At 46.1% G+C, this 23933-nt stretch overlaps 1 protein-coding gene across 2 annotated transcripts in view; it reads right to left on the minus strand.

Moving 5' to 3' along the window:
• Positions 1-2078: 2078 nt before the first annotated feature.
• lhfpl2a (LHFPL tetraspan subfamily member 2a) overlaps positions 2079-23933 on the minus strand; it is a 40963-nt gene continuing 19108 nt past the window's right edge. Inside the window, exons 1-3 of one of the 2 annotated variants that reach the window (XM_037691804.1) lie at positions 14360-14382; positions 6813-7464; positions 2079-2551 (exon numbers count right to left, since the gene is read on the minus strand). In XM_037691804.1, coding sequence (XP_037547732.1) covers positions 2295-2551; positions 6813-7233 — 678 coding nt within the window. In that variant the 5' untranslated portion in view covers positions 7234-7464; positions 14360-14382 and the 3' untranslated portion in view covers positions 2079-2294. Of the gene's footprint in view, positions 2552-6812; positions 7465-14359; positions 14383-23933 lie in introns of those variants that run through there. The other variant, XM_037691803.1, reaches the window with a different exon arrangement.

A 23933-nucleotide genomic window follows, 5' to 3' on the forward strand; every position in this document is an offset into this window, starting at 1 on the left:
GGGGGGGGGGTATTGGTGGCCATGGCCCCCACAGCTGCATCTGCAGCCCGATCATTTGAGGAAACTCTACTTTTCAGCTAAAGACAAACTAGAGAACAAAGTAAACCGATTTTTGGTCCAGGTGTGTTCTGATCAAGAACTCGTCCAGACGACCCGACAGAACCTCATTCCATTGATCTACTTGGATCACTGAGTATCAGGACGTCCGGATGTTTCTGCACCCCGAGCCAGCGCTAAACCCTAAACCTCTAAACCCTTTAGAAACTAAAAACCATTTATAAACCCTTCAGAAACTAAAAACCGTTTATAAACCCTTTAGAAACTAAAAACCGTTTATAAATCCTTTAGAAACTAAAAACCGTTTATAAATCCTTCAGAAACTAAAAACCGTTTATAAACCCTTTAGAAACTAAAAACCGTTTATAAACCCTTTAGAAACAAAACCGTTTATAAACCCTTTAGAAACTAAAAACCGTTTATAAACCCTTTAGAAACTAAAAACCGTTTATAAATCCTTTAGAAACTAAAAACCGTTTATAAATCCTTTAGAAACTAAAAACCGTTTATAAACCCTTTAGAAACTAAAAACCGTTTATAAATCCTTTATAAACCCTTCCCAAACTTTTCAATGTTCTAACCTCTTAAACCTTTGTGTTTTAACAACATACCTACAGGACTGTTTATGTAGCTGCTAAATTTTACTCACCAGGTTCTGCAGAAACAGAACTGCTCCGACTCGGTTCCGTTTCTGCAGATCTAGCCTGCTGGTTCTGGTTGGCTCTCTGCTTGGGGTAGTGGCCGGTGCAAGACCGGCGGTCCGATTGAGTGGTCCAAGAGATGAAAAAGGTCCCGTGGACTCCGGATGGAGCGCCGGATCTTCGGTGGTGCACGTCCCATTTGGAAGTCCTCGTGGGCTGGCTACCAGCTCTCAAGATTAACCGATGGATCTGGAGGTCCAGTTCTGGTTTGGTGGGTTCTGAGTCTCTCTGCATGCGCTGGGCACCGAAGTCTCTGTAATTATCGTCAAACTTTTTCCGATCAGATCAAAACTTTTCCCTCTCAGTTTTCAGCAGAAGGAAATGGGGCTTCTGGGCGGGGCCCTGTTGGCTTCTGGGAAATGTGGTCATTATGAGCGGTGATACAGTGGAGGCTTAATGAGAGAAAACTACAAAATGGTGGCACCTGTCCACAGTATTTTGTTTTTTTTTTACATTTTACTGTACAGTACCCCGTACTGTCTCCGTCATGTGAGTAATAATAAAGTGGACCATCACGTGTCCTGCACACATTTCCACGTCCAGTCTTACTTTGAAAAACTGCAACAGAGCAAGTCCACGAAGGTCGAAACACAAAGTAGCGAGGGACTACTATACTTGAAATTTTTTCAAGATAAACTTTGAAAACACCCACCTTCATTTGATCTGGAGCAGAAGATTTCCGTGTAACAAACAGGATGTCCTCCTTGACTCGTCTCTGACAAAGAGACGCTCTCAGAGAATAAAAACCATCATTTAGTTTTCCTTCACTTTATTTAGCAGAAACAAATCACAACAGAAAGGAGACCATCTTTGACTCGACACGCTCCCTAACTAGCAACACTTCATGTCTTTGTGTCCTCAAGGTTGAGTCTTTGTGCAGAGACTGCAGGATGATCCAGGACCGGAGCTCACACAGAGCCCACAACCCTTCCCACGATACATTTCAACGGTCAAACAAACATTAAGCACAATTCAAAGGTACATTCTGGGAGCGGCTGCTGGTGGTGATGGTTAGTGGTTCCCTTGTTGAGCTGACACGTGACTAACTCTTCGAACACGTGGCTAACTCTTCGACGGCTTCTTTTTCCTCGTCTTTGTTCAAGAGTCACATGACGGGCCCAGCCAGGATCAAAACGACTGCTGCATCATAATTCTGTACAAAATCCATAAACTCAAAGGTATTTACAGCGTGTGGTGACAGACGAGGCCTCTGTGGGCTCCACGTGAAACTAATAGCACCTCTGGAAAGACTAAGACAAACTCGGAATTTGCAGGTGAGTCCCACGCGACGACGAGGTGAGTCTTAGTGGTAAAGACGCAGCAGCCTCAGACTCATGGCTGCTTCATGACGAGCAGAAGATCAACGGGACAGATGGTTATCAGCAGCCCGACTGTCTGTGACACCACATCTTTGACTGACTTCACTGATACGAACTATTGATAACTACGTGACAAAACACAGCTTGAAAATGGTCAGAACATCCCTTTAAGCTGCCTCGGGTCCATTCTTCTTCTCTGGACAAATGTCGGTGGAGCTCAGAGGAGGCAGATCAGACTCTTGCCCTCCTCGATCTCCTCCTGGACCTTGTCACTTGACGTGGCGATCTCGGCCTGAGCGGAGAAGACGGCGCAGATGAAGGTGAGCACGGTGCCGCCCATGGCAGTGTAGAAAGCCCAGCCCATAGAGCAAAGTCCGGCCCGGTACGGAGCGGCGTCTGGACCGCAGAACAGCTGCACCTTGTCTGAACCCCAGCCAGCGGGGTACAGCATCAGGCCCAGGATGAGGAACAGCCCTGCCAGAAACAAACACACGAGTCGGTCGTTAGAACACGGCCAACAGCTCGTCCTTCAGGCAGAAACTGAATCTCTGTTAACTTCAAGCTCCACCCCCTCCACTCCAAGCCCCACCCCCTCATGATGCTCATGCAGCGCAGCCTTTCAGGTTCCAGGACAAGACCACTGATCCACTGGATCAACTCCACAAATAAATCCACCAGCTTCACTCTAGGCTGCTCTGACTAATAACCAATTATTAATTAATAATCATAAAAATGACAAAGAACTTCATCTGGGTCCTCAAATCAGAACTAATTTCTTGGTTTGTAGTTTGAGCAGTTTTTTTTTATTTATTTTTTATAATCTCTTCACAAAAAGGCAAAAGTCCTGAAGGTTTGAAGGACTAATTTTCTGCCCCCATTACAGACCTAAGGGGGGACTGGAAACATCCATCCATGCATATACAAACCATACCATACCATACCATACCATTTTATTTATAGAGCCGCCCTGCAGCGCCGCCCTGCAGCGCCGCCCTGCAGCGCCGCCCTGCAGCGCCGCCCTGCAGCGCCGTCCGAGCAGCAGAAAACGCTGCAGGAGTGATTTCTAGTTTAATGCAACTGAGGAGAATTGCGGCTGGACTTAAACAGGAAGGAGCGGCCCAGCTTGGGTCTGGACACTCAGTCCGGTCACGGCGGCGCTGACAACAACAGGAAAAGGTGGTAGCCGATAAGCTGGTGGGTTTTTCCACCAGCCCCCGCCATCCTGAGTCTCAGTGGAAGGACGAGGTCACTTCCTGTCTCATTGTGACCCACTTTCTGTTGTGAGGACACCAACGTCTCACACATTGAGCAGTTTCATGTCATGAGGTCTCCATCATGTCCACTGAGGCCGTCTGCAGTAATCCGATTACAGAAAGTAACTGAGCCCGGCAGGGCAGGAGGATCTGAGCTTCATCTGTGCCTCAGTTTGATTAAAACAAGGAGGTGAAAGTCTCCTGATCTCTTCTCCTCTCGCTTCACTTCCTTTCTTTCTCCTCACTTGAGTCAGCCCGTATCGTATGAAACAAGGAAATGAAAAGTAGGTCATAAATTCTTTCCACATGTTGCTGCCTGGACGTTCAGGCCAGCCCTGCTGATGGATCGAAGCGCCCCCACCTCCTCCTCCACCATAAAGATGGACCTCCTGACCTCAGAGCTAGCTTGGCCCTGCTTCTTGTCTGTGCAGCAGCCGAACCATCAATCGTGTGATAACTACTGCCCGTCACCTCCACCCCCCCACCAGCCTCTGACAGACACACCAAGGCCACTGGTCCCATGTCAGGCATGAAACAGATGCAGCTCCCTCACTGGGAGAAAAAGGTAAGAGTAAAACCTGCTGGCAGAGCAGAGCGGTCTACAAATGACACTTCAGCTTATATCTGTGGACATGCTCATTATTGAACTGCTAAATTCATCAACGCATGCTAAAACTGGCAGACATTAGCTGAAAGCTAAAATCAACCAAAAAGTGGAGACTATCTAAATGTAATTAAAAGGCAGTTATAAACATCAAAGGGTTAGCTTAATGTTTGAAATGGTAGCTAAAAGTCAAACATACGAAAAAGGGTGAATAAACTTACAACAAGCTTTTGTTGTATTCATTATTTACATGAACGCTCCTACAAGGATGCTGCAGATGTTGGATGCTGCAGATGTTGGATGCTGCAGATGTTGGATGCTGCAGATGTTGGATGCTGCAGATGTTGGATGCTGCAGATGTTGGATGCTGTCTATCATGGTGCACTAAGATTCATAACTGGCTGTAACTACCGTACCCACCACTGCACCCAGTATTCACTGGTTAAATGGTCACCATTAACTTCACACAGACTCTCCCACTGGTACTCCCACTGCCCCCCCCCCCCGTGTGGTAGCCTAGGTTGGATGTGAGGCACCAGGTGGCTGTGACGGTCTCTTGGGCAGCCTGTGCTGGGAGACCCCTCCCACTCACATGCATCTTATCGTGTTCTCTGTACGTTGCTTTTTGTGCCGACGGGTGTTCTTCTGTGCACAAACAGCTGATTGTGATTCACGACACCAACGTTTAGTAAGTTTCTTTCACACTCATCATTTACAGAAGAAATTATTTTACCAGTTTGAAAAAGCAAGTTCAAACAGGACATGTTGGGCTAGCCGTTAGCCTGGATGTCACAGCTGACCGGTAACATCTGACAGAAGTTCAGAACTGACCAGGCGATCGTTTGAGATGATCCATTTAACAGCAGCAGTCAGGACTCGTGTCAGGGAGGTCCAAGTGGTTTAGGACTTGTTATGATGGGCTAACGGTCCCGGGAGTCACTCCAACTTAATGACGTGACCATCTCTGGCAATAGCACCACAATCCTCTCATGTGAGGTCAATCTCTTTCCTAAACATCTGCTGTCTGGATCCAGTTTTCTCATTACTGGAGCGCTGCCTGGCTTCTGGGAATGATCGTCAGTAAAATGTTGGTCCCTTTGAGTGACATCATCGAGCACACTCATGGAAACATGTTAGGTTTGACACACACTGACTGGTTATTGACAGTGGTACGATCTGCTCCAGCCGTATGTCCCACCACGTTCTCTCAGATCAGCAGACCAGTTGCTCCTCACAGTCCCAGGAACCCGTCTCAAGCGCAGAGGTGACAGGGCCTTCTCTGTAGCAGGACCAAGACTTTGGAATGAGTTACCTCTGCTCGTTAGACAGGCCCCCTCCCTCACAGTTTTTAAATCTCGCTTAAAAACACACTTCTATTCCCTGGCTTTCAGCACTGTGTGACCTGTGCTGAGTCTGTGTGCATCACACTGTGTTGGTCATGTTGCAGTTGTTGTTGTTATCCATTATTGTTTTTGTTGGTTTCTACTTTTTGGTGTCCTGTTATGTAATCTGTTGCTGTGTGCTTGTTCTGTTTGTCCCTGTACAGCACTTTGGTGTGCTATGTCACTGTTTAAAGTGCTTTATAAATAAATTGGTATGGTATGGTATGGTATAGTAGAAGCAGCACAGGAAACATCGGCAGTGACACGACCAGCGGCAGACTGGCCCCAGTTCCCTCCTCTGGGTTAAACTGGAAGATGAACACACTTCGGCTGTGTGTGAATATAAACCCTCCCGCCTCCTCGGCTGTTTGAAGCTCCTGTCGCCCACTCTCCACTTCCACATCCTTATTGTCTGAACAATGAACCCCAACAGAGCAGTTCCCCTCTTTAATCAACAGCCGTGTGCGGGGTGGGGTGGGGGTGGGGGGGTATGTCCCGTCAGGAGCTCCTGTGATGATATCTGGCAGCTCCATTGTTCATGAATACTCCCAGCTCAACACCGACTGGCAACCTGCAGCTTAACAAAAGCTTCTTTACTACTTCTACTCATTCAAGCTGTTTGAAGAGTCAAACATGCTACGTCCATGTTGCTGCTGATGGATGAGTCGTGAGTGGTGGTAGTTTTTAAGGTGCTTTTCTGGACTGGAACCGTTAAAGGTTTTGGCCGTACCGGCCCTGAACTGGTGCAGCGTGGTGCAGAACCGATGAGAGCCGAGACAGTTGCACCACGAGCGTTAGATTTACCTTTTAACGTCCCTCCCACTTTACGTTCGGCCCCGCCCCAAATAAACAACAATCACTGGTGAGGACCAGGACTAAGTACCGAACTTCGGTTCTTTTATGGTACTGACCGAACTGCTTCGGTCGGGGTATGGATAAAATATGCCTCGTCTTTCAGTGGCAAGTTTAGGTGATTGGCTGTAACGTTCAACCACGTGTCACGGGACACATGGTTTCATCCACGTGTCACGTGGTTGAACGTTACAGCCAATGCCAGCGCTGCAACTTGCAGCCACCAGGAAAAACACATACGTCGTTACGCCCACAGACGGGGTTCACGTGTAGTTATGACAAACCATTAAAACCATTAATAGCCACAAACAGCCACTTGTGTGAATGTTCAGGTGTTCCACCTGAGATGTTTGAAGCTTCATGAAACATTTGAAAAGTTGTGGCTTCAAATGAAACGTTTGGCTCAAAGAGCTTTTCAACAACCTCGACGAGTGGCGGTCACCACAGGAGCAGCGTGCACGCTCCTCTGCTGTGCACCATAACGTGCTCCTCACACAAACATCACATAGATTCTTATGACGGTTGTGTCTGACCTTGGTCAATCACAAATCAATCACAGGCAATGATTATGAGACGACACCCTCACACTTTGTGTTGTCTAAGTGTTTGTGGCTCCGGAGATATTTTGCTGACAGTCGTCTCACCTGCGATCCCTTGCAGCAGTCCACACACATTGAAGATGCTTTTCTTCATAATGCTTTGGAAGCACATGGTGAAGACGGAGATGAAGGCCACAGCGCACAGCAGCAGGATCCCTGCAGCCAGGAAGATGGAGGTCGCCTGCCAGAACCCGCTGGCGATCTCCCCGAAGTGGATGGCGTACGGTCCACACAGGACCCCCTGCTGCGTGTGGGGCAGCTTGATACAGCGGCCGTAGATGCCTAATGTGGGTCTGTAGGCCTCGCCGGCTGCGGACGCCCCGTGGGGACCGAAGATGGCGTCAGGCGTGCGGGGATATCCTACCAGCCAGTCGGTGCTCATGAAGGCGATGAGCTCTCCAAACGCAGCCACGATGCTCAGCAGGGTCCACAGCATGGAGCGGCAGGTGACGATCACATGGCACATGGTGGCTCGGCAGATCTCCACACAGACGTCGTAGGCCGAGGAGCTGAGGTCTTGATCCTTTTCTTGTGGACGGGGGACAGTGTGTGGCCCCTTCAGAGAAAAGACAGCTGAGTTCAGTTTTCCTGATCTCCTGATGGAGTCGTCTCTAGTGTTCTGCTGCCTCGTCCTTAGAGTCTACATCGTACTGAAGACGTTGTCCGAGCCAGCCGGCTGGCACCATGTCACAAACACCTGGGAGAGAAACAGACAGGAACACAGTGAGGGACAGAAGCTTCTGGTTTCACCACAGGTTCGAGATGTTGGCAGGTTGAACAGCAGCAGAAGGAGCAGAGAGGAGGACAGGAGGTGCAGGTTTCAAAGGAGGAGGGGGCCTCGTCTCTGCTCCTCCGATTCCTGATTGAACGGAAACAACGGAGTCTCACTAGAAATTTAAAAAACAAAACATTTCTTCTTAAAAATGAGACGTTTGAAAACGTCTTCATGTTTGACACAATTGATTTGATTGGCTGGACGCCTAATCCATAATCAATTCTTCATCCCCGAGTTCAGCACGGACAACAATGATGGGACCGATCAAAGAAGACAAATGTCTCTAACAGACCATGTTTATCTGAATTTGGCTCCCTTGGCTGGCCTTGAAGGTCATCTTATCTGAATTCACCTGGAGAACATGTGATCTGACGCTCAAGGCCACCATAGATTAACCTTCGGCAACCCCAAGAACCACCCCAGTTATTTAAGGAAACTTTGCTTTTAAGTAAAAATAAAAACTTCATAGTTTCCTCAAATGATCGGCTGGTTTACACACGGTGGCGGCCATCTTGGATTTTGATGCGTCAACATGTTGATTGGCACCTTTTTTAATGCCCATAGATGCAGCCACGCATCAAAACAGAAGTCGGTAACTCATTTATTTTTCAGGTTATCAAGCTCCAAACATGCATGGACAGAAATAATTTACATCTTGTCTTCTTTGCTCCATGACGGGGACAAAAAGGTGAATATTCAGTTGCACACTCGTTGAATTCTGAGTGTCTGTGACCATTGAGCCAGGCACTGAGCAGTCACTGGTTGAAAACCACAGCCTGCTCTCTGGAGCACGGCTCAACTCTATTCTAGGCCAAACACAAAAACTGGTGGGAGTTGTCCAACTCTGCTCACATCACACCATCCTCAGCTTTGGACTCACTTTAGCAGCCACCCCCACCTTTATGATTTAATCTACTGAACTGTGTGTGGACGGACGGCCACATTCCATTTCTTCTGCAGTCTCAGAGCTGAGAGATTCTGACTTCAAACATTTTACCAGCCTGTTTTTAATTTATAGATTGATAAATATGAAACTGGAATGACTTGGATGTTCAACCTTTGACCTTGTTTATCCTATATTTGAATCTTATGCCATCTTACTGGTCAATAGCTGCACATTCAGTTTCTCTGACATTGTCTTGAACACAGATTAAAACAGGCAAAACTTCAGATTTAAACATGTCAAACTTGTTCGTCCTGCTCTAATAATGGTATTTGTGACATGTGTCCAGACGTCTGGTTGAAATTCCCAGACAGACCAATCTGAGCCTTGTGGTCCACACACACGGGGCTCAAGGTAGACTGAGCAATCGGGGGGGACGGACTGAGGAGCATTCAAGGTTCAGTTTACAGACCACAGACTACACCTACTGACCCCAAATGCCCATGAGCACCCATAGTTTGAAGACTCCTAACGTTTTATGATTGTTTATTGTTGTTGTTATTGATGTCCACTGTTGTCATCAGTCTTTGTTAAATAAATCAGGTCTCTGTTGTAAATGAGTCCCTGAGGTTCAATGGAATTAACTTGTAGAAATAAAGGTTGGATGAATGAACTAAAATGTCAGACACATGTGCGCTCAAAGCCAGAAGACCAGTGTCTGTAGGAAAAGTGAGATGAATGAATGAAGAGTGTGTAGGCTAACAGGGTTTCTGTCATGAGCAAATGTTCAGCTGTCTATAAACTCAAACGAGAGAAACAGTTACACAGACGATATCCTGACGTATGCTCCACAATCCAGGTAGAAAAACCTAACAAGTCAAGTCAGGTCTTCTGTCCAGAGGACCAGACTTACCATTTTTTTCGCTCTATAAGTCGCAGTTCTTTGCATCATTTGCATGCCCAGCGACTTGCAGGCTGAAGCGACATATTAATGGAATTTTCCATATTTATAAACCAATTTTTGGCAAAGATATGACCGATTTCATTCACTTTAATTTCTAGCTGAAATTTCTGAACACTACCATTTTCAGCCACTAGATGGCAGTCAAGTAGTAAGGCATGCCGCTGTATTATGTAATAGGTAAAAAGTGGCTATTAATTGACACAATAAGCTTGCCATAGCCTGCCACCTTCATCCAGCTTGCCTGGAGCAACCGTCAAATCAGCTTCATTTTGCTGCACCACATCTGAAAAATTCAGCTGATGTGACCGTCAAAGTGCATTTATCAAGTAAAAGTTCAACTGAGACACAACTTTACTATAATGTCAAGCAAACAAATAATAGTTTTTAAGTGTTAATCTTCAGAGAGACCATGAAGAATGACTTCCGTATGGCTTCAAGGCGATTCTGGTCCACCATCCGGCATCTCAGGGCGGGAAAGCGGTACACCACCAACACTATTTATAGTGGAGGTGGTGTGCTGCTGACCTCAACTCGGGATGCTGTGGGTCAGTGAGCAGAATACTTTGAAGACCTCCTCAATCCCACTGGCACGTCTACCTCTGAGGAAGCGGAGCCTGGGGACTTTGGGTCGGGCCCTCCAATCTCTGGTGCTGAGGTCACCGAGGTAGTTAAAAAGCTACTCGGTGGCAGGGCCCCAGGGGTGGAGGAGATTCGCCCTGAGTTCCTTAAGGCTCTGGATGTTGTGTTGGCTTACGCGACTCTGCAATATTGCGTGGACATCGGGGGAAGTTCCCCCTGGATTGGCAGACCGGGGTGATGGTCCCCCATTCAAAAAGGGGGACCGTAGAGTGTGTTACAATTACAGGGGGATCACGCTCTTAAGCCTCCCTGGTAAGGTCTATTCTGGGGATTCTGGAGAGGAGGGTCCGTTGGATAGTCAAACCTTGGATTCAGGAGGAGTAGTGCGGTTTTTGTCCTGCTCATGGAACACTGGACCAGCTGTACACCCTCAGCAGTGTCCTGGAGGGTGCGTGGGAGTTTGCCCAACCAGTCTGCATGTGCTTTGTGGACTTGGAGAAGGCGTTCAACCGCATCCCTTGGGGACCCCTGTGGGGGGTACTCCGGGAGTATGGGGTACCAGGCCCTTTGATACGGGCCGTTAGGTCCCTGTACGACTGGTGTCAGAGCTTGGTCTGCATTGCCGGCAGCAAGTCGGGCTCATTCCCAGTAAGAGTTGGACTCAGCCAAGGTTGCCCTTTGTCAACAATTCTGTTCATAACTTTTAAAGACAGAATTTCTAGGCGCAGCCAAGGTGTTGAAGGGATCCTTTTTGGTGGCCTTAGGATCACTTCTCTGCTTTTTGCAGATGATGTGGTCCTATTGGCTTCATCAAGTAGTGATCTACAGCTTTCGCTGGAGCGGTTTGCAACAGAATGTGACGCGGCCGGGATGAGGATCAGTTCATCTAAATCCGAGGCCATGGTCTTGAGCCGGAAAAGGGTAGAGTGCCCTCTCCAGGTCAGGGAGGAGGTCCTGTCCCAAGTGGAGGAATTCAAGTATCTCGGGGTCTTGTTCACGAATAAGGGAAAAATGGAGTGTGAGATTGATAGGCGGATAGGTGCAGCATCGGCAGTGAAGTGGGCGCTGTACCGGTCTGTTGTGGTGAAGAGAGAGCCAAGTCAAAAGGCAAAGCTCTCAATTTACCAGTCGATCTACGTTCCTACCCTCATCTATGGTCATGAGCTTTGGGTTGTGACCGAAAGAACGAGATCTCGGATAAGAGCGGCTGAAATGAGTTTTCTCTGCAGGGTGTCTGGACTCTCCCTTGGAGATAGGGTGAGAAGCTCTGTCATCCGGGAGGGACTCAGAGTAGAGCCGCTGCTTCTCCACATCGAGAGGAGCCAGTTGAGGTGGCTCAGGCATCTGTTTAGGATGCCTCCTGGATGCCTCCCTGGTGAGGTATTCTGGGCACGTCCCACCGGGAAGAGACCCAGAGGAAGACCCAGGATACGCTGGAGGGACTGTGTTTCCCGGCTGGCCTGGGAACGCCTCGGGATTCCCCTGGAGGAGCTGGCCCAAGTGGTTGGGGAGAGGTAAGTCTGGGCCTCCCTACTTAGGCTGCTACCCCCGCAACCCGACCCCGGATAAGCGGAAGAAAATGGATGGATGGTATATTTCTCTGATGGAAACTCCAAACAGCCGTATTGATTCCTTTAAAGTCGAGCTCACAGCTTCTCCAAGATTAATCCCGCGACCCAACCCCAGATAAGCGTTACAGAATGGATGGATGAAGTGTTAATCTTGTTAAATTCTTGTTTAAGTCCTCCCGTGCACGCTCCTTCGGTGCCATTTGGCAGTCCATCAATTTTTGACACAACACCAGCCCACGTTTCTGGGTTGTCAGTGGTGATTCATAATAGATGTGACAAAGTGACATATTTATGAATTTTTCCACTTCATGAGACATGTTTGGACTGATGTGACTTACAGGGCAGAGCGACGTGTATGGCAGAAAACACGGTATGCAAGCGCCCGGGGAGCAGTTATGGATTAGGTGTCTTGTTCAAAGACACCACGACGTGGGAATGGCTGGGAGTCGAACCACAACTTTCTGGTCCCAAGTCGGCTGCCCACCTCTACCCCGTCTCGGCCCCATATTAAATCTTAAACCACCTCAGCTGACTCCTTTCAATGTGGAGGAGCAGGGGCTTCTCCCTACATTTCTGAGAGTCTCATTTAAATTTGTTGAGTTGTTTATGAGATATTTTGCTAAAAGGCAAAAAAATGCACTATTTATGTTATGACTACATCGATATCATCATTTTAAGACATGGGAAGAAAAATTTTGAATAGAGGAGTTCATCTGGGCGTCCTGTTCAGGAGGGCTGGGAGGATGGAGCGGGAGATGGATCGATGGATTATGGCCTTGTTCTCAGTAATGAGAGTGTTGATTTGGTCTGTTGTGGTGAACACAGAGCCGAGTCTAAAGGCAAAGCTCTTGATTTACTGTGCTGTCTACGTTCCAACCCTCACTGATGATCATGAGGTTTGGATCAGGACAGAAAGAATCAGATCCTGGATACAAGAGGCTGAAATGAGGAGCTCCATCATCCGGAGAAACTTTGGGTAGAACCACTGCTCCTCTGCATCCTGGACACCCCCCTTCAGAGGTTTTCCAGGCACATCCCTCTGGTAGGAGGCCCCGAGGCAGACCCAGAACACGTTGGAGGGACTGAATATCTTCTCTGGCCTGGGGACACCCCAGGGTCCTCCAGGACAAGCTGAAAAGTGTCTCTGGAGAGAGGAATGTCTGGGTGTCTCTCCTGGACCTGTTGCCTCTGTGACCTGACTACAGAGAAGTGGTAGAAGATGGAGATGCGAAGAAAATTTAAATGATCGCCAAAGTATTCACTGTTTGGGGAGCATGTGTGTTGAGGCTACTCATCTGATAGCTGCTGAGCTTCAGTCAGAACCAAACCATGAGTCGACTTGTAAAGAGTAGGAGGAGTTCATGTGAGTGTCCACGTCACTGCAACCAAACAGCAGGAAACGCCTTTCCACGCTGCCACCGACAGGAAGCAATCTACACATCTATAGAGCTGCAATGTGTCACCACGGAGAGAGTTTGTTTAAAGCTAGTCCAAGAGTCAGCCCAACAGCTCCGTGTGCCAGTATCACCAGCACGTCTGCATTTCCAGCTCACACAGTCCATGTGAAGCAGGATTTAAAACAAAGGAAGTGTGTGAGAGGCCCTGAGCCACAGACAGGAGCGCAGGACGTCACTGGTCGCACAACATCTCACATCAAGGCACAATCGCATGACGAAACACACACAAGCAGCCGAATGATTCAACTACCAGGTCTGTGACAACAAGCTGGGTCGGTCTCTTCCAGTGAAAGCACAGCTGTCAATAAGTGTTGGGACAGAAAAGTCTTAGTCTTGATCCTACTGAAGGAAAATCTGAGATTCAAACGTTCGCTAAAGAAATTACATGTTCTGTGGAAAGGCCGATTGACTGCTGAGCATTGAACGGCTGCTGAAATGTGCTAAAGGAGCTGAAACGGAGTTGTTAAAACTAAAAGCACAAGAAATGTTAAAAGGTAAAGGAGAGAAAACTCATTAAACGATAAGGACAGAAAACTAGCTACATCAATGCAGACATGATCCTGTTTTTAGTATTTTATATCGCTTTATAATGTAGCTCTTTTTTTATATCATTACTTCCATTTACTTTAAAATGTATTTTTTTAATAATTGTCTACCGTTGTCATCACTCTGTTTAAATCAGGTCTCTCATAAATAAATGAGTCCCCGAGACTCAGCGACACCAACCTGTAGAAATAAAGGTTGAATGAAAAAAGTAGCAAAGTGGTAGCTGAAAGCTAATTGTAGCAAAATGACAGCCTAAAATTAGCAATAGCCAAACACTGCATAAAAATAGCAGAACACTAGCTAAAATTCCTTAAATAGAGAACTTTACCAATTGGCTTTTCTATGTATGTGAACGTTTGTGTTCAGTGTCCAGAGACAACTTTGTTGTGATTTGATGCTTTATAAATTAACTTAACTAAATTAAAAGTAACAAAACAATAGCTAAAAACTGAAAGCAGCAAAAGGCTAGCTGGTAGCTAAATGTAGCAAAACACAAGCTAACAGTTAAAATGGTGAAACACTAGCTAAAGGGAGCAAATATTAAAAGCTTAAAAGTCCATAAAAAGGCTAAACTAAAGTAAGTTCACAGATTTCAAAGAAAAACTGTTTGAAGCGATATCAATGTATTTATTTGAAGAAAATATAAATAAAAGTTTAACTTTTTCAAAAGTACAAACGTTGCAAAAACCACAAGACGTAAAGCCATCTTTTCACGAGCTACACCTGGTGTCATTAGTGGTGACAGAAGTATCTACACGGTAAGAATGTATAGAAACTACACAGCAGAAACTAAAGCATGAGTTTAAATCAGTAAAACCTTTTAGAGGAGCCATTGTTCTCATTTCTGCTCAACATCCTGCAGCACAGACACCGTTGCATCCGCTGCTAGGCCGGCGGGTCCTCTGGAAAGAGTCATCCGAGTTAGTAAATAAACTAATTATTTTAAACATGTGAAGAAAAATGTATTAATGTCGAACCTGTGTCCATTAGTCAGCGGAGTCCAACTCTCCCGGAGCTGTGGCGCTCCTGCTCTGACTGCTCTCCCTTTAATGACTCCCTCCTACTGTCTGACTCCTCCCCACGCTCCTCCTCCTCTACGGATAAACCCCGTCTGATTGGCTCATCTGACAGCAGAGACACGCCCCTGAGGGGAACGGCATGGTGGCCACATTTCAGAGCTGATCTGGGTTAAAACAACAGAAGCTGCAGAAACTTCCTCACCTTCTCTTTCAAATGTTTGTTTTTTCCCTGAACTCTTTCATTCAACCTTTATTTCTTCAGGTTAGTCCCATCGAGCCTCGAGGACTCTTTTACAAGAGAGACCTGATTTGAACAAAGAATGATGACAACAGTGAACAACAATAGACAAGTATAAAAAGGCATACAGATTATTTTTTATCTGCATTTGAATTCAGCCAAGGCCAACTCTTTCCTCCCAGCTCTAATGATGATGGTCGTCATTAGAGCAGAAAGTAAAATGTATTGAATATAAAACACGCTCCTCTAAACACCACCATAAAGAAGCGTTGAATGACCAAACAACGTGCATTTATATAGACCACGTGTCACACTCAGGACTGTGTGGCTGCTCTGCATGCTGTGGTTCTAAAGGAGGTTTGGGAAGAGGTTAAGGAGCCATTTAAAAAGCCGCACTCTTACTCAGACGACTCGGATATCACAAAAGTGCTTTGTTAAAAAACTAGACTCCTCTGGATGAATGCTGCTGCTGCCAGCCTCACGGTTTACACCACCAAGACCGTTACATGTCAGAGGCTGACTTCTGCAAGCAACGGGTCCTCGCAAGCATCGTTTTTGACTTGGATCAGCATCTCAACGTGCAGCTACTGCAGAAACACATGCACTCATGAGCTGTGCTCATGTGTTTGGGACCTGTTGAACTGAACAAGCTTGTTTGTACTTGATGAGCATTAAAAATGGAAACGTTTTAAGATGTTTAGGCCAAACTGTATCGATTTTATGTGAGATGTTCTGGAGGACAGTCTGCTCCAAGAGCCTGCAGATGGAGCTGTGCAAGTTCAAGTTTATTGTCATTCTCACATCCATTCAACACACACACACATCTCTCATTCTACAGGCAGGAGGTGGAACACCTGGAGAGCTGGTGCAAAGAGAACAACCTTCACATCAATGTGAAGAAGACAAAGGAGATGATTGTGGACTTCAGAAGGAACACACACACCTACACCCCCCTGAACATAAGAGGATCTGCGGTGGAAGTGGTCTCCAGCTACAAGTACTTGGGTGTGCACCTGAACAACAACCTCAGCTGGAGCAACAACACCACCAGCCTGATGAAGAAAGATCATCAGAGACTCTACTTCCTCAGACGGCTGAGACGAGCTGGTCTGGAAGCTCAGTCCTCACCTCCTTCTACAGGTGTGCAGTGGAGAGCATCCTGTGCTCCAGCATCAACGTGTGGCATGGAGGCTGCACAGCTGCAGAAAGAAAAGCTTTGCAGAGAGTGCTGAAGGCTGCACAGAAGATGTTGGAGTCAGTCTCCCCACCATCACAGACATCTACACCTCCAGATGCAGGAAGAGGGCCACCTGCATCATGAAGGACCACACTCACCCAGCACACACACTTTTTGCTCTGCTCCCCTCAGGAAGGAGGTTGAGGAGCATTAAGTGTAGAACCACTAGACTGAGGAACAGCTTCTACCCTGAGGCTGTTAGACTCATGAATCTCTAACCAGAATAATCACTGTGGAAAATCACATCATGTTGCTGCTGATCTGTTTCATGTTGCTGCTGATGTGTTCCATGTTGCTGCTGATCAGTTTCATGTTGCTGCTGATCAGTTTCATGTTGCTGTTGATCTGTTTCATGTTGCTGCTGATCTGTTTCAATGTTGATGTGTTCATGCGTGCACATCTGCTCACAGACTCATGTTCATGTTTGTGCTGATGTTCAATGTTTTATGTTATGAGTGCTTAGTGTATATTTAGTTGATGTTTTTCTTAGTTCATATCTTAGATGTTATTACTGTTTTTCTTAGACATTTTATTGTTGGATGTAACTGGGACCCTGTGGACATAATTTCGCTCCACCACATGTACCACATGAGGTGCGAATGACTATAAAGAATCTCTGACTCTCTGACTCTGATTCTCATCACGTGGTACATGAGGTGGAATGAAACTGTGCTCAGGGTCCCAGTTACATCTAACAAAGTATTAAAATGTAAAATAAAAAGTCATAAGATCTAAGATATGAACTAAGACAAATGTTACCGTTAACGTTACTAGCTTTGCTCTACAAACTCTTCTGTAAAAACAAGCTTATCGAAGAACGTGCACAGTGAGTGCAGAGCGTTTAATATGGAGTGGAGACCTGCCTGAAGGCCGCCACCATCATCCCAGTTCCAAAGAGCTCTACAGTGACTGGTCTGAACTAGGGCATTAACAGAGTACTCGAGTAATCTACACATCTATTGCTAGGACATCTATCGAGGTTAAAAATGTAACGTCGAGTATCCGTAGTGACGTCATATTATGTGACCACCGTATGACCGTAGGGGGCGGTGTTGCACTGCTGCAGGTCACAGAGTATGGTGCAACACCGGGTCCAATGCACCGCCCAGCCACTGTTTTAAGTTTCGTTTCTGACGTGCTGCATTTGCAGTTTAATAATAAAAACTAATAGTTTAGTTTTTCCTGTGACTTATTAGCAGTATGATAAATGGAAGGAGCATAATATATGCTCCCAATGTTTTGTTGGTCTTTTTTTTGGTAAATAATGACCTTTTATTGCGGTTTTATTTATTTATTTTTGTATCTTGAGATCTATGACGTCATCAAATACTCGAGTTCTACTCTGGTTTTATTATGTTAATGTCGAGTTTAAAAATTATACACTCGTTCAACCCCTAGTCTGAACAACTAAGGGCCTGTAGCCCTCACCCTGATAGTTGCTAAATGCTTCCAAGGACCGGTCATGGTCCACATGAAAACAGCAACACTTCAGGCTCCAGTAGATTCCTGCCGACCTTCTTCTGTGCGGACTCGACGTGCACTGTCCGCAGACAGTTCAGACTTCATGCTCAAGCGTACACCCTGAGCAGCTGCAGTCAGCTCCGCAGGCAAGGGGCATTTACCTTCGAGACAAGCTGAGTTCGCTGATTGGTCATTTGCTGACACGCCTACTGGATTGATTGACATGTCACAAAAAAAAAAAACGAGAGCTGACAGCCTCAGTGGTGTTCTGTGTTTATACGTTGTTATGGGGCGGCTGTGGCTGAGTGGTTAGAGCAGCCGTCCTCCAATGTGAGAGTTGGGGGTTCGAATCCACCAGCAGTCACATGTCGAAGTGTCCCTGGGCAAGACACTGAACCCCTCACTGCCTCTGATGTGTGTCCATCAGTGTCTGAATGTGATAAAGCTCTGATTAGTCTCATTACAATGATTTGTTCAAGTAGCTTTGTAGAGATCTAGTATAGAGCTGTATGAGTGGGTAAATGAGGCACAGATTGTTGTAAAGAGCTTTGAGTGTCTTGATCAGATAGAAAGGAGCTGTATAGGTACAATCTATTTACCATTTACATGAATAAAAAGTTCTAAAAAAAAAAAAAAAAAACGGAGCGCTGGTCCTGCAGTCCACACATCAGACCAGCCCACCAGGAAATCTCCAGACCTCCTGCAGCCACGTTGGACCCGAGTTTAATTCTCTCGTGACAAATTCCTTCATTTCTCACCGTTTCAGTCATGGCATCAACGGAGGAGGAAGAGATCACTTGACTCTTGGCAAAAAAACAAAAGAACGCCATCAAACCAGATCAGGGATGAAGAAGAGGAATTTAATAGATTGGTGTTGCAAAAAAAAAAAACAGGAACATGTGCATGAACTTAGATGTTTGAAGCCACTTAGAGAGGTCAAAGGTCGAGAGCTTCAGATGTTTTTACAAGATGTTCCAGGAAACAGGAGCGGAGTAGGAGAAGGTCCTTTTGTCTAGTTCAGTCCTCATTGAGGGAACACTGCAGGTAATGATGTCCTGAGAGCGCACGCTGTAGCTGCACTCACACAGAGACATGTAGGAGGAGATGTATGAAGGCAGCAGACCAGGAAGTGATTTAAAGATGAAAATGTACCAGTGGGAGAGTCTGTGTGGAGTTAATGGTGACCAGTTAACCAGTGAATACTGGGTGCAGTGGTGGGTACGATAATCACAGCCAGTTATGAATCTTAGTGCACCATGATAGACAGTATCCAACATCTGCAGCATCCAACATCTGCAGGGTTCTTGTAGGAGCGTTCATGTAAATAATATCACCGTGATCAATGGAGGGAAGGAAAGTCACAGATACAAGGTGTTCCTCAGGGTTCAGAGTTAGACAGGATCTGTTTCTGAAAAACAAACCCAGTTTAACTTCCAGTTTCTTTATCAAGTTTTCAACATGGAGCTTAAAAGAGAGATGTGAGTCGACCAAGATACTCAAATACTTCCACCGCAGATCCTCTTATGTTCGGGGGGGTAGGTGTGTCAGATGTTTGCTCCTCCTCAGTTTCTCCTGCCACACCGTGTCCTCCTCTCTGAGCAGATCTTCAGCAACAGGAAGGAGATGAAACATTTCTCACCCCCCCCCCCCCCCCAGCCTCAGTGGGGGGGTTGGCTGACAGGAGTCTCTCCCTTCTTGTCTTCAGACTATTCTTTGCCACAAACTGACTCCATCTGCACAACATCTCTTAGCAGTTCCATCATGTGCTCTCAGCTGAGGGTTAAAGAGGCCGGCACACGGCAACAAAGCACACGGAGACAACAAAAAGCACTGGTAGACCAAAACAGACAGGACACCGATGGCCTGAGCGACTTGAACAGTGACAGAGTATTTTTTTTTTTCTGTGCTGAAACAAGGAATGAAGTAAACCTAAATGTTTTTGGTGAAAGATCAACATGTTCGGTTCGGTCCACGTGTGTACCCTTTCAGTTATTTTTTCATTAATTAAATTTTAATAATGAGAGATTATGCACCGCGGAACTAAAGTTCCTAAGCGTGTTTCAGCACGGCGCTATTATCTTGAGGCACGTGTAACATTAGCAGCCTAGCATGTCGTTGCGGTCTCCACGACGAACTCGTTAACTTGAAACGACATAATCTGAACACGAACGTCTCTTCTAGCAGCTTGCTGCAAAGATCGATGACATCATCATTTAAACGACCTTCATCAGGTCATTCAGGTCGGTCCAGAGCAACAACACAAGCTGTGATGGTTTTAAAGCTCTGGATCTACGTTTCTGTTGTTGATGCACGACTTTAAAGTTACCGAGCCCCGCTACGACATCACGTCAACACTTCAGACACAAAGTTGTAGCAGCTCTTTATGAAAAGATAAAACTGATCCTGTCAACAAGTCCTGGACCAGATTAAAGTCCTGCCTCATAACAAATGATGACCGTTCAACAAGAGGTATTGTTATTTTATTATTATTATCTAATTAACTTTTTTTATTTATTTGTGTTTTATTTCCAGTCTGTAGTAGCCATCTTGGATTTTGACGAGGAAACCCAGATTTACGGTGAACACCTGCATGCAGCCACACACCAGGATGGAAGTCAGAGTGTCACTTAAGTTTCAGTTTCTCCTGCTCACAACATGCACGGACGGACAAAAGGACAAACTCAAAGTATTTCCAGGTCCCTCTCGGCTCTGCGACCGGAGACAAACAGTCCATCCACTTCGTATCGAACGTTCAGAGCAGCGTTGACGACTCCGTCCTCCTTTGAGCAGGGCGGACTCAGTATTTGCTTCTAAAAGTATTTTCCCTGTTTCATGTCTGGAAGAGTGCAGTTTAATCCCCGTTTCCCTCTGGCACCGACCTGCTGCTCACAGCAGAGTACAAACCAAACGCTCCTGCAAACTGACACCTACTTTATCCCAACGCACCCCTGGGCTCGGCGGGTGGGCACTGAGCTCAGCCTGATCCTCAGACCGTCTCTCAGAGGTGTGTTGGAGTGTGAAGGATCAAACACCAGCGCTGCTGAAGAACATAAAGCAGGTGTAGGACCTCAGAGGAGACTCTGAGAACTGAGAAGGTATTTTCAAGCTGGTCTGGATCCACCACAGTAAAGTGTTTGGACCTGAACCCAATAAACCAGAGCTGAGTTCAGGCTTTGACTCTTGAAAATAAAATCAAAGATGGTCCATGTCAGATGACAGCACCACAAACACCGTGAGAAAAACGGAGTAAAGACGACGGTGAAAACTTGCATTTGGCCAGAAGTTCCAGAGTAGCTTCAGATAAGACGGATCTTCAGGTCTTTACAAACTGAGGATATTCAACAGGAGATAAGAAGCAGGACAACTGTTGTGTGTTTCTTGTGTTAGCGGGGGCTTCCCACCACCGGGGCCTTCACAGGTGTTATCTGCAACAGCCATTGTTTTCTGAGCAGCTCCACTTCCTGCTTCACCACAGAACAAAGCTACAGACACACAGGATGGACTTCAGGCTGTGTCCCCCAGCATCGGTGAGGGAGGTGAACACAAGTTACTGCGTGGAGAGGAACAGACGCAGGGTTCTGTTTGTCCCAGGCAGAGCACAGTCACAGGTCCTGGCAAATGGAAGGAGCAGTGGTGGAGCCGGGGGGGAAGGGGGGGTGGGGGCAATAGGTCACCTTAGATCAGGGGTGATCAGTACGTTGATGGTGATCTACCGGTGAATGTCAAATGTGTTCTTGGTAGATGTCATGATTAAAAAACAGACGTCAGCCGATCATCATCTATAAAATGTGCCTCTTGATTGACAGGCAGGGCAGCCAGTCTGAGCCTCGTTTACACGACGTGCAACGTTCAGTCAGGGTTGCCAGATAAATTTAAATGTCCCATTTACTGCCTCCTTTTCTGTGCACATGTTCAACAAACACAACACACACCTCATCTTAGAATATCTTTACTCAGCACGTCTGACAGTTTAGGTCAAAACACTGTCATTTTAAAGCCACAGTACTATAGCTCATCATTTCTTATCTGGCAACCTGACTGACATGGAAACTACAGCGTTTTTGTGTAAACCTGCTCATTTTTTGTTTATTAACCCAATAAACATTGAAAAAACACAAAGGTTTCCAGAGGTGGTTGTGTGTAAACGGGGCCTTATAGCAGGTAGATCACTTTCACCTGGTCGTTTTAAAAGTATCTCCATGATGAAAACATCTGGACACCCCTGGTTTAGATCAATTTTCAGCCACCCCAGTCATTTCAGGAACTTTTATGTTCAATAAAATCTAAAAAGCATAACGACCTCAAATGATAGGGCTGGTCTGTTTACATATACCATACCATTTTATTTATAGAGCACTTAAAACAGCTACGAGGCCAAACAAAGAGCTGTACAGACAGAACAACAGGTAACACACAAAGCAAAATACAAAATGAGGTAAATCAGAATATAGACATAAAAACGATGCAGATAATGACGACAAACCAGTGTGGAGCATACAGGATCAAACACAGATCATCTGGTGTTGAAAGCTACTGAATAGTAGTGAGTTTTTAAACTGGACTTGAAAACCGAGAGGGAGGGGCCTGTCTGACAAGCAGAGGTAACTCGTTCCAAAGTCTTGGTCCTGCTACAGAGAAGGCCCTGTCACCTCTGCGCTTAAGACGAGTTCCTGGAACTGTGAGGAGCAACTGGTCCGCTGACCTCAGGGAACGTGGTGGGACATACGGTTGTAGCAGATCAGAGAGATGGGGGGGGGGGGGGACACTGTTCAGTGATTGTAGACATACAAGAGTATTCCTTAACTCCTTACAAACTTTAAGGCCGACTTTTGATGTGTTCACTACGTTGTGTTGTGAACAAAATGTGTCCGATCTGCATGATTTGACACGACTGTCCAGATGTGAGGTTGTGAGTGACATGAAGCAACAGAAGAAGAGCAGGCAGAACTTTACCACCACGAGCTGGAATCATCTTCATGTTCCACTCGTCAGCTGCTGTGTGATAACCGACGACACGGCAGCGGCCTCTGCAGTAATAAAACCAGCACGAGCTGCCGTTTGGTTTGTCGTGATCTTGTAAGATCAGGAACCCAACGGGACCTGGATGAAGGACAGCAGCAGATTGGTTCTGCTGCTCAGGGGGCTGCAGGATCATCGTAGTCCTCAGGGGAACTTCAGCGTGTAAATCTTTGCTGGTTTATTCCAACTCCCCACAGCTGAGAGGGTTTTCCACAACACTTACAATCCAACTATTTCTGTCCTCTAAGGACAACAAGTCCCTAGTGAGCCTGAAACCTGCTCGAGAGCAGAAGCAGGGTTACAGTGGAGCTGCCGAGCCCTCCACAGCTGGGGGGGCTCCAATGTGGCCACTTGCTGCAGACAGCCTGACCACAACGGCTCAGTCTTAGTCTGTAAGGAGTTTAGGAAAAAGGGAGCTGGATGGAGAGGACACGTGTGGACTACAGTCTTTAACTTACAGCGAGGTCGAGAGAAGTTCTTCTGTTAAATATGAAGCAACAACCGGCTGCACTGGTCCAAAGACCAACTGTCCACGATGAAAACTGACCTGGATCCTGCAGGTAACCGCTGTAAACAAACTCCAGCTACACTCATACACACATTCTGGACATGGCCAAAGCTGCGGGGCTACTGGCAATCCTTTTCTGATACCGGCTCTGGAGTATGTGGACAAACTATTCATCTCTGTGCTTGTAACGTCCCTGAGGAAGCAGCCCTCAGCAAGTATGAGAGCAATAGGATTGATTTGGGCTCGCTTATCGCCAGGAGACATATTTTATGTAAATCCCCTGGAATATGAACACTGGATAAGAGAAGTCATGTTTCACATTCATCTGGAAAAGATCAGATATACTCTGAAAGGTTCTGTGCAGAGATTATGGGACACTTTGAAGCCATTTGTGTCTTTTATTGAAAGGACGTCAACGCCTGTTTAACATGGTCATGTCTGTGCAGCTGATCCAGTGTGAGAGGGGATTATATTATTTTATTTTCTTATGCGTGTTCTAAAACAGGAAAAATTTAGAGAAATATGAAACAGCAACGTTTTAATAAAAACACCTTGACATTTTTTTTTTGGTCAACTTACATTTGCCAGTATTTAGTTTTCAGGAGGTCATGTCATATATATATATATATATATATATATATATATATATATAAACATAATGCCCTTTTTTAAATAGTTGCCTTGGTGTAAACATGTTTTAGAGTTTCCACAAACACAATGCACATTGTGAGAGTAACGCGAGTTAAATGAGGCCTCTATCTTTGGACTGTGACTAAATGGACAAAACAGCTGTCTATTTGAACAAAACAAACAAACCAGCCTGACAATGACCTCATCAGTGTGTGTGCATGAGCGTGTTAGTTTTCTTACAACCATAAAACCAGGGATACATCAGCGCCACAAAAAGAC

This window comes from Nematolebias whitei, chromosome 18 (assembly GCF_014905685.2).
Source record: "Nematolebias whitei isolate Nwh7 chromosome 18, NemWhi1, whole genome shotgun sequence".
Lineage (NCBI taxonomy): Eukaryota > Metazoa > Chordata > Actinopteri > Cyprinodontiformes > Rivulidae > Nematolebias > Nematolebias whitei.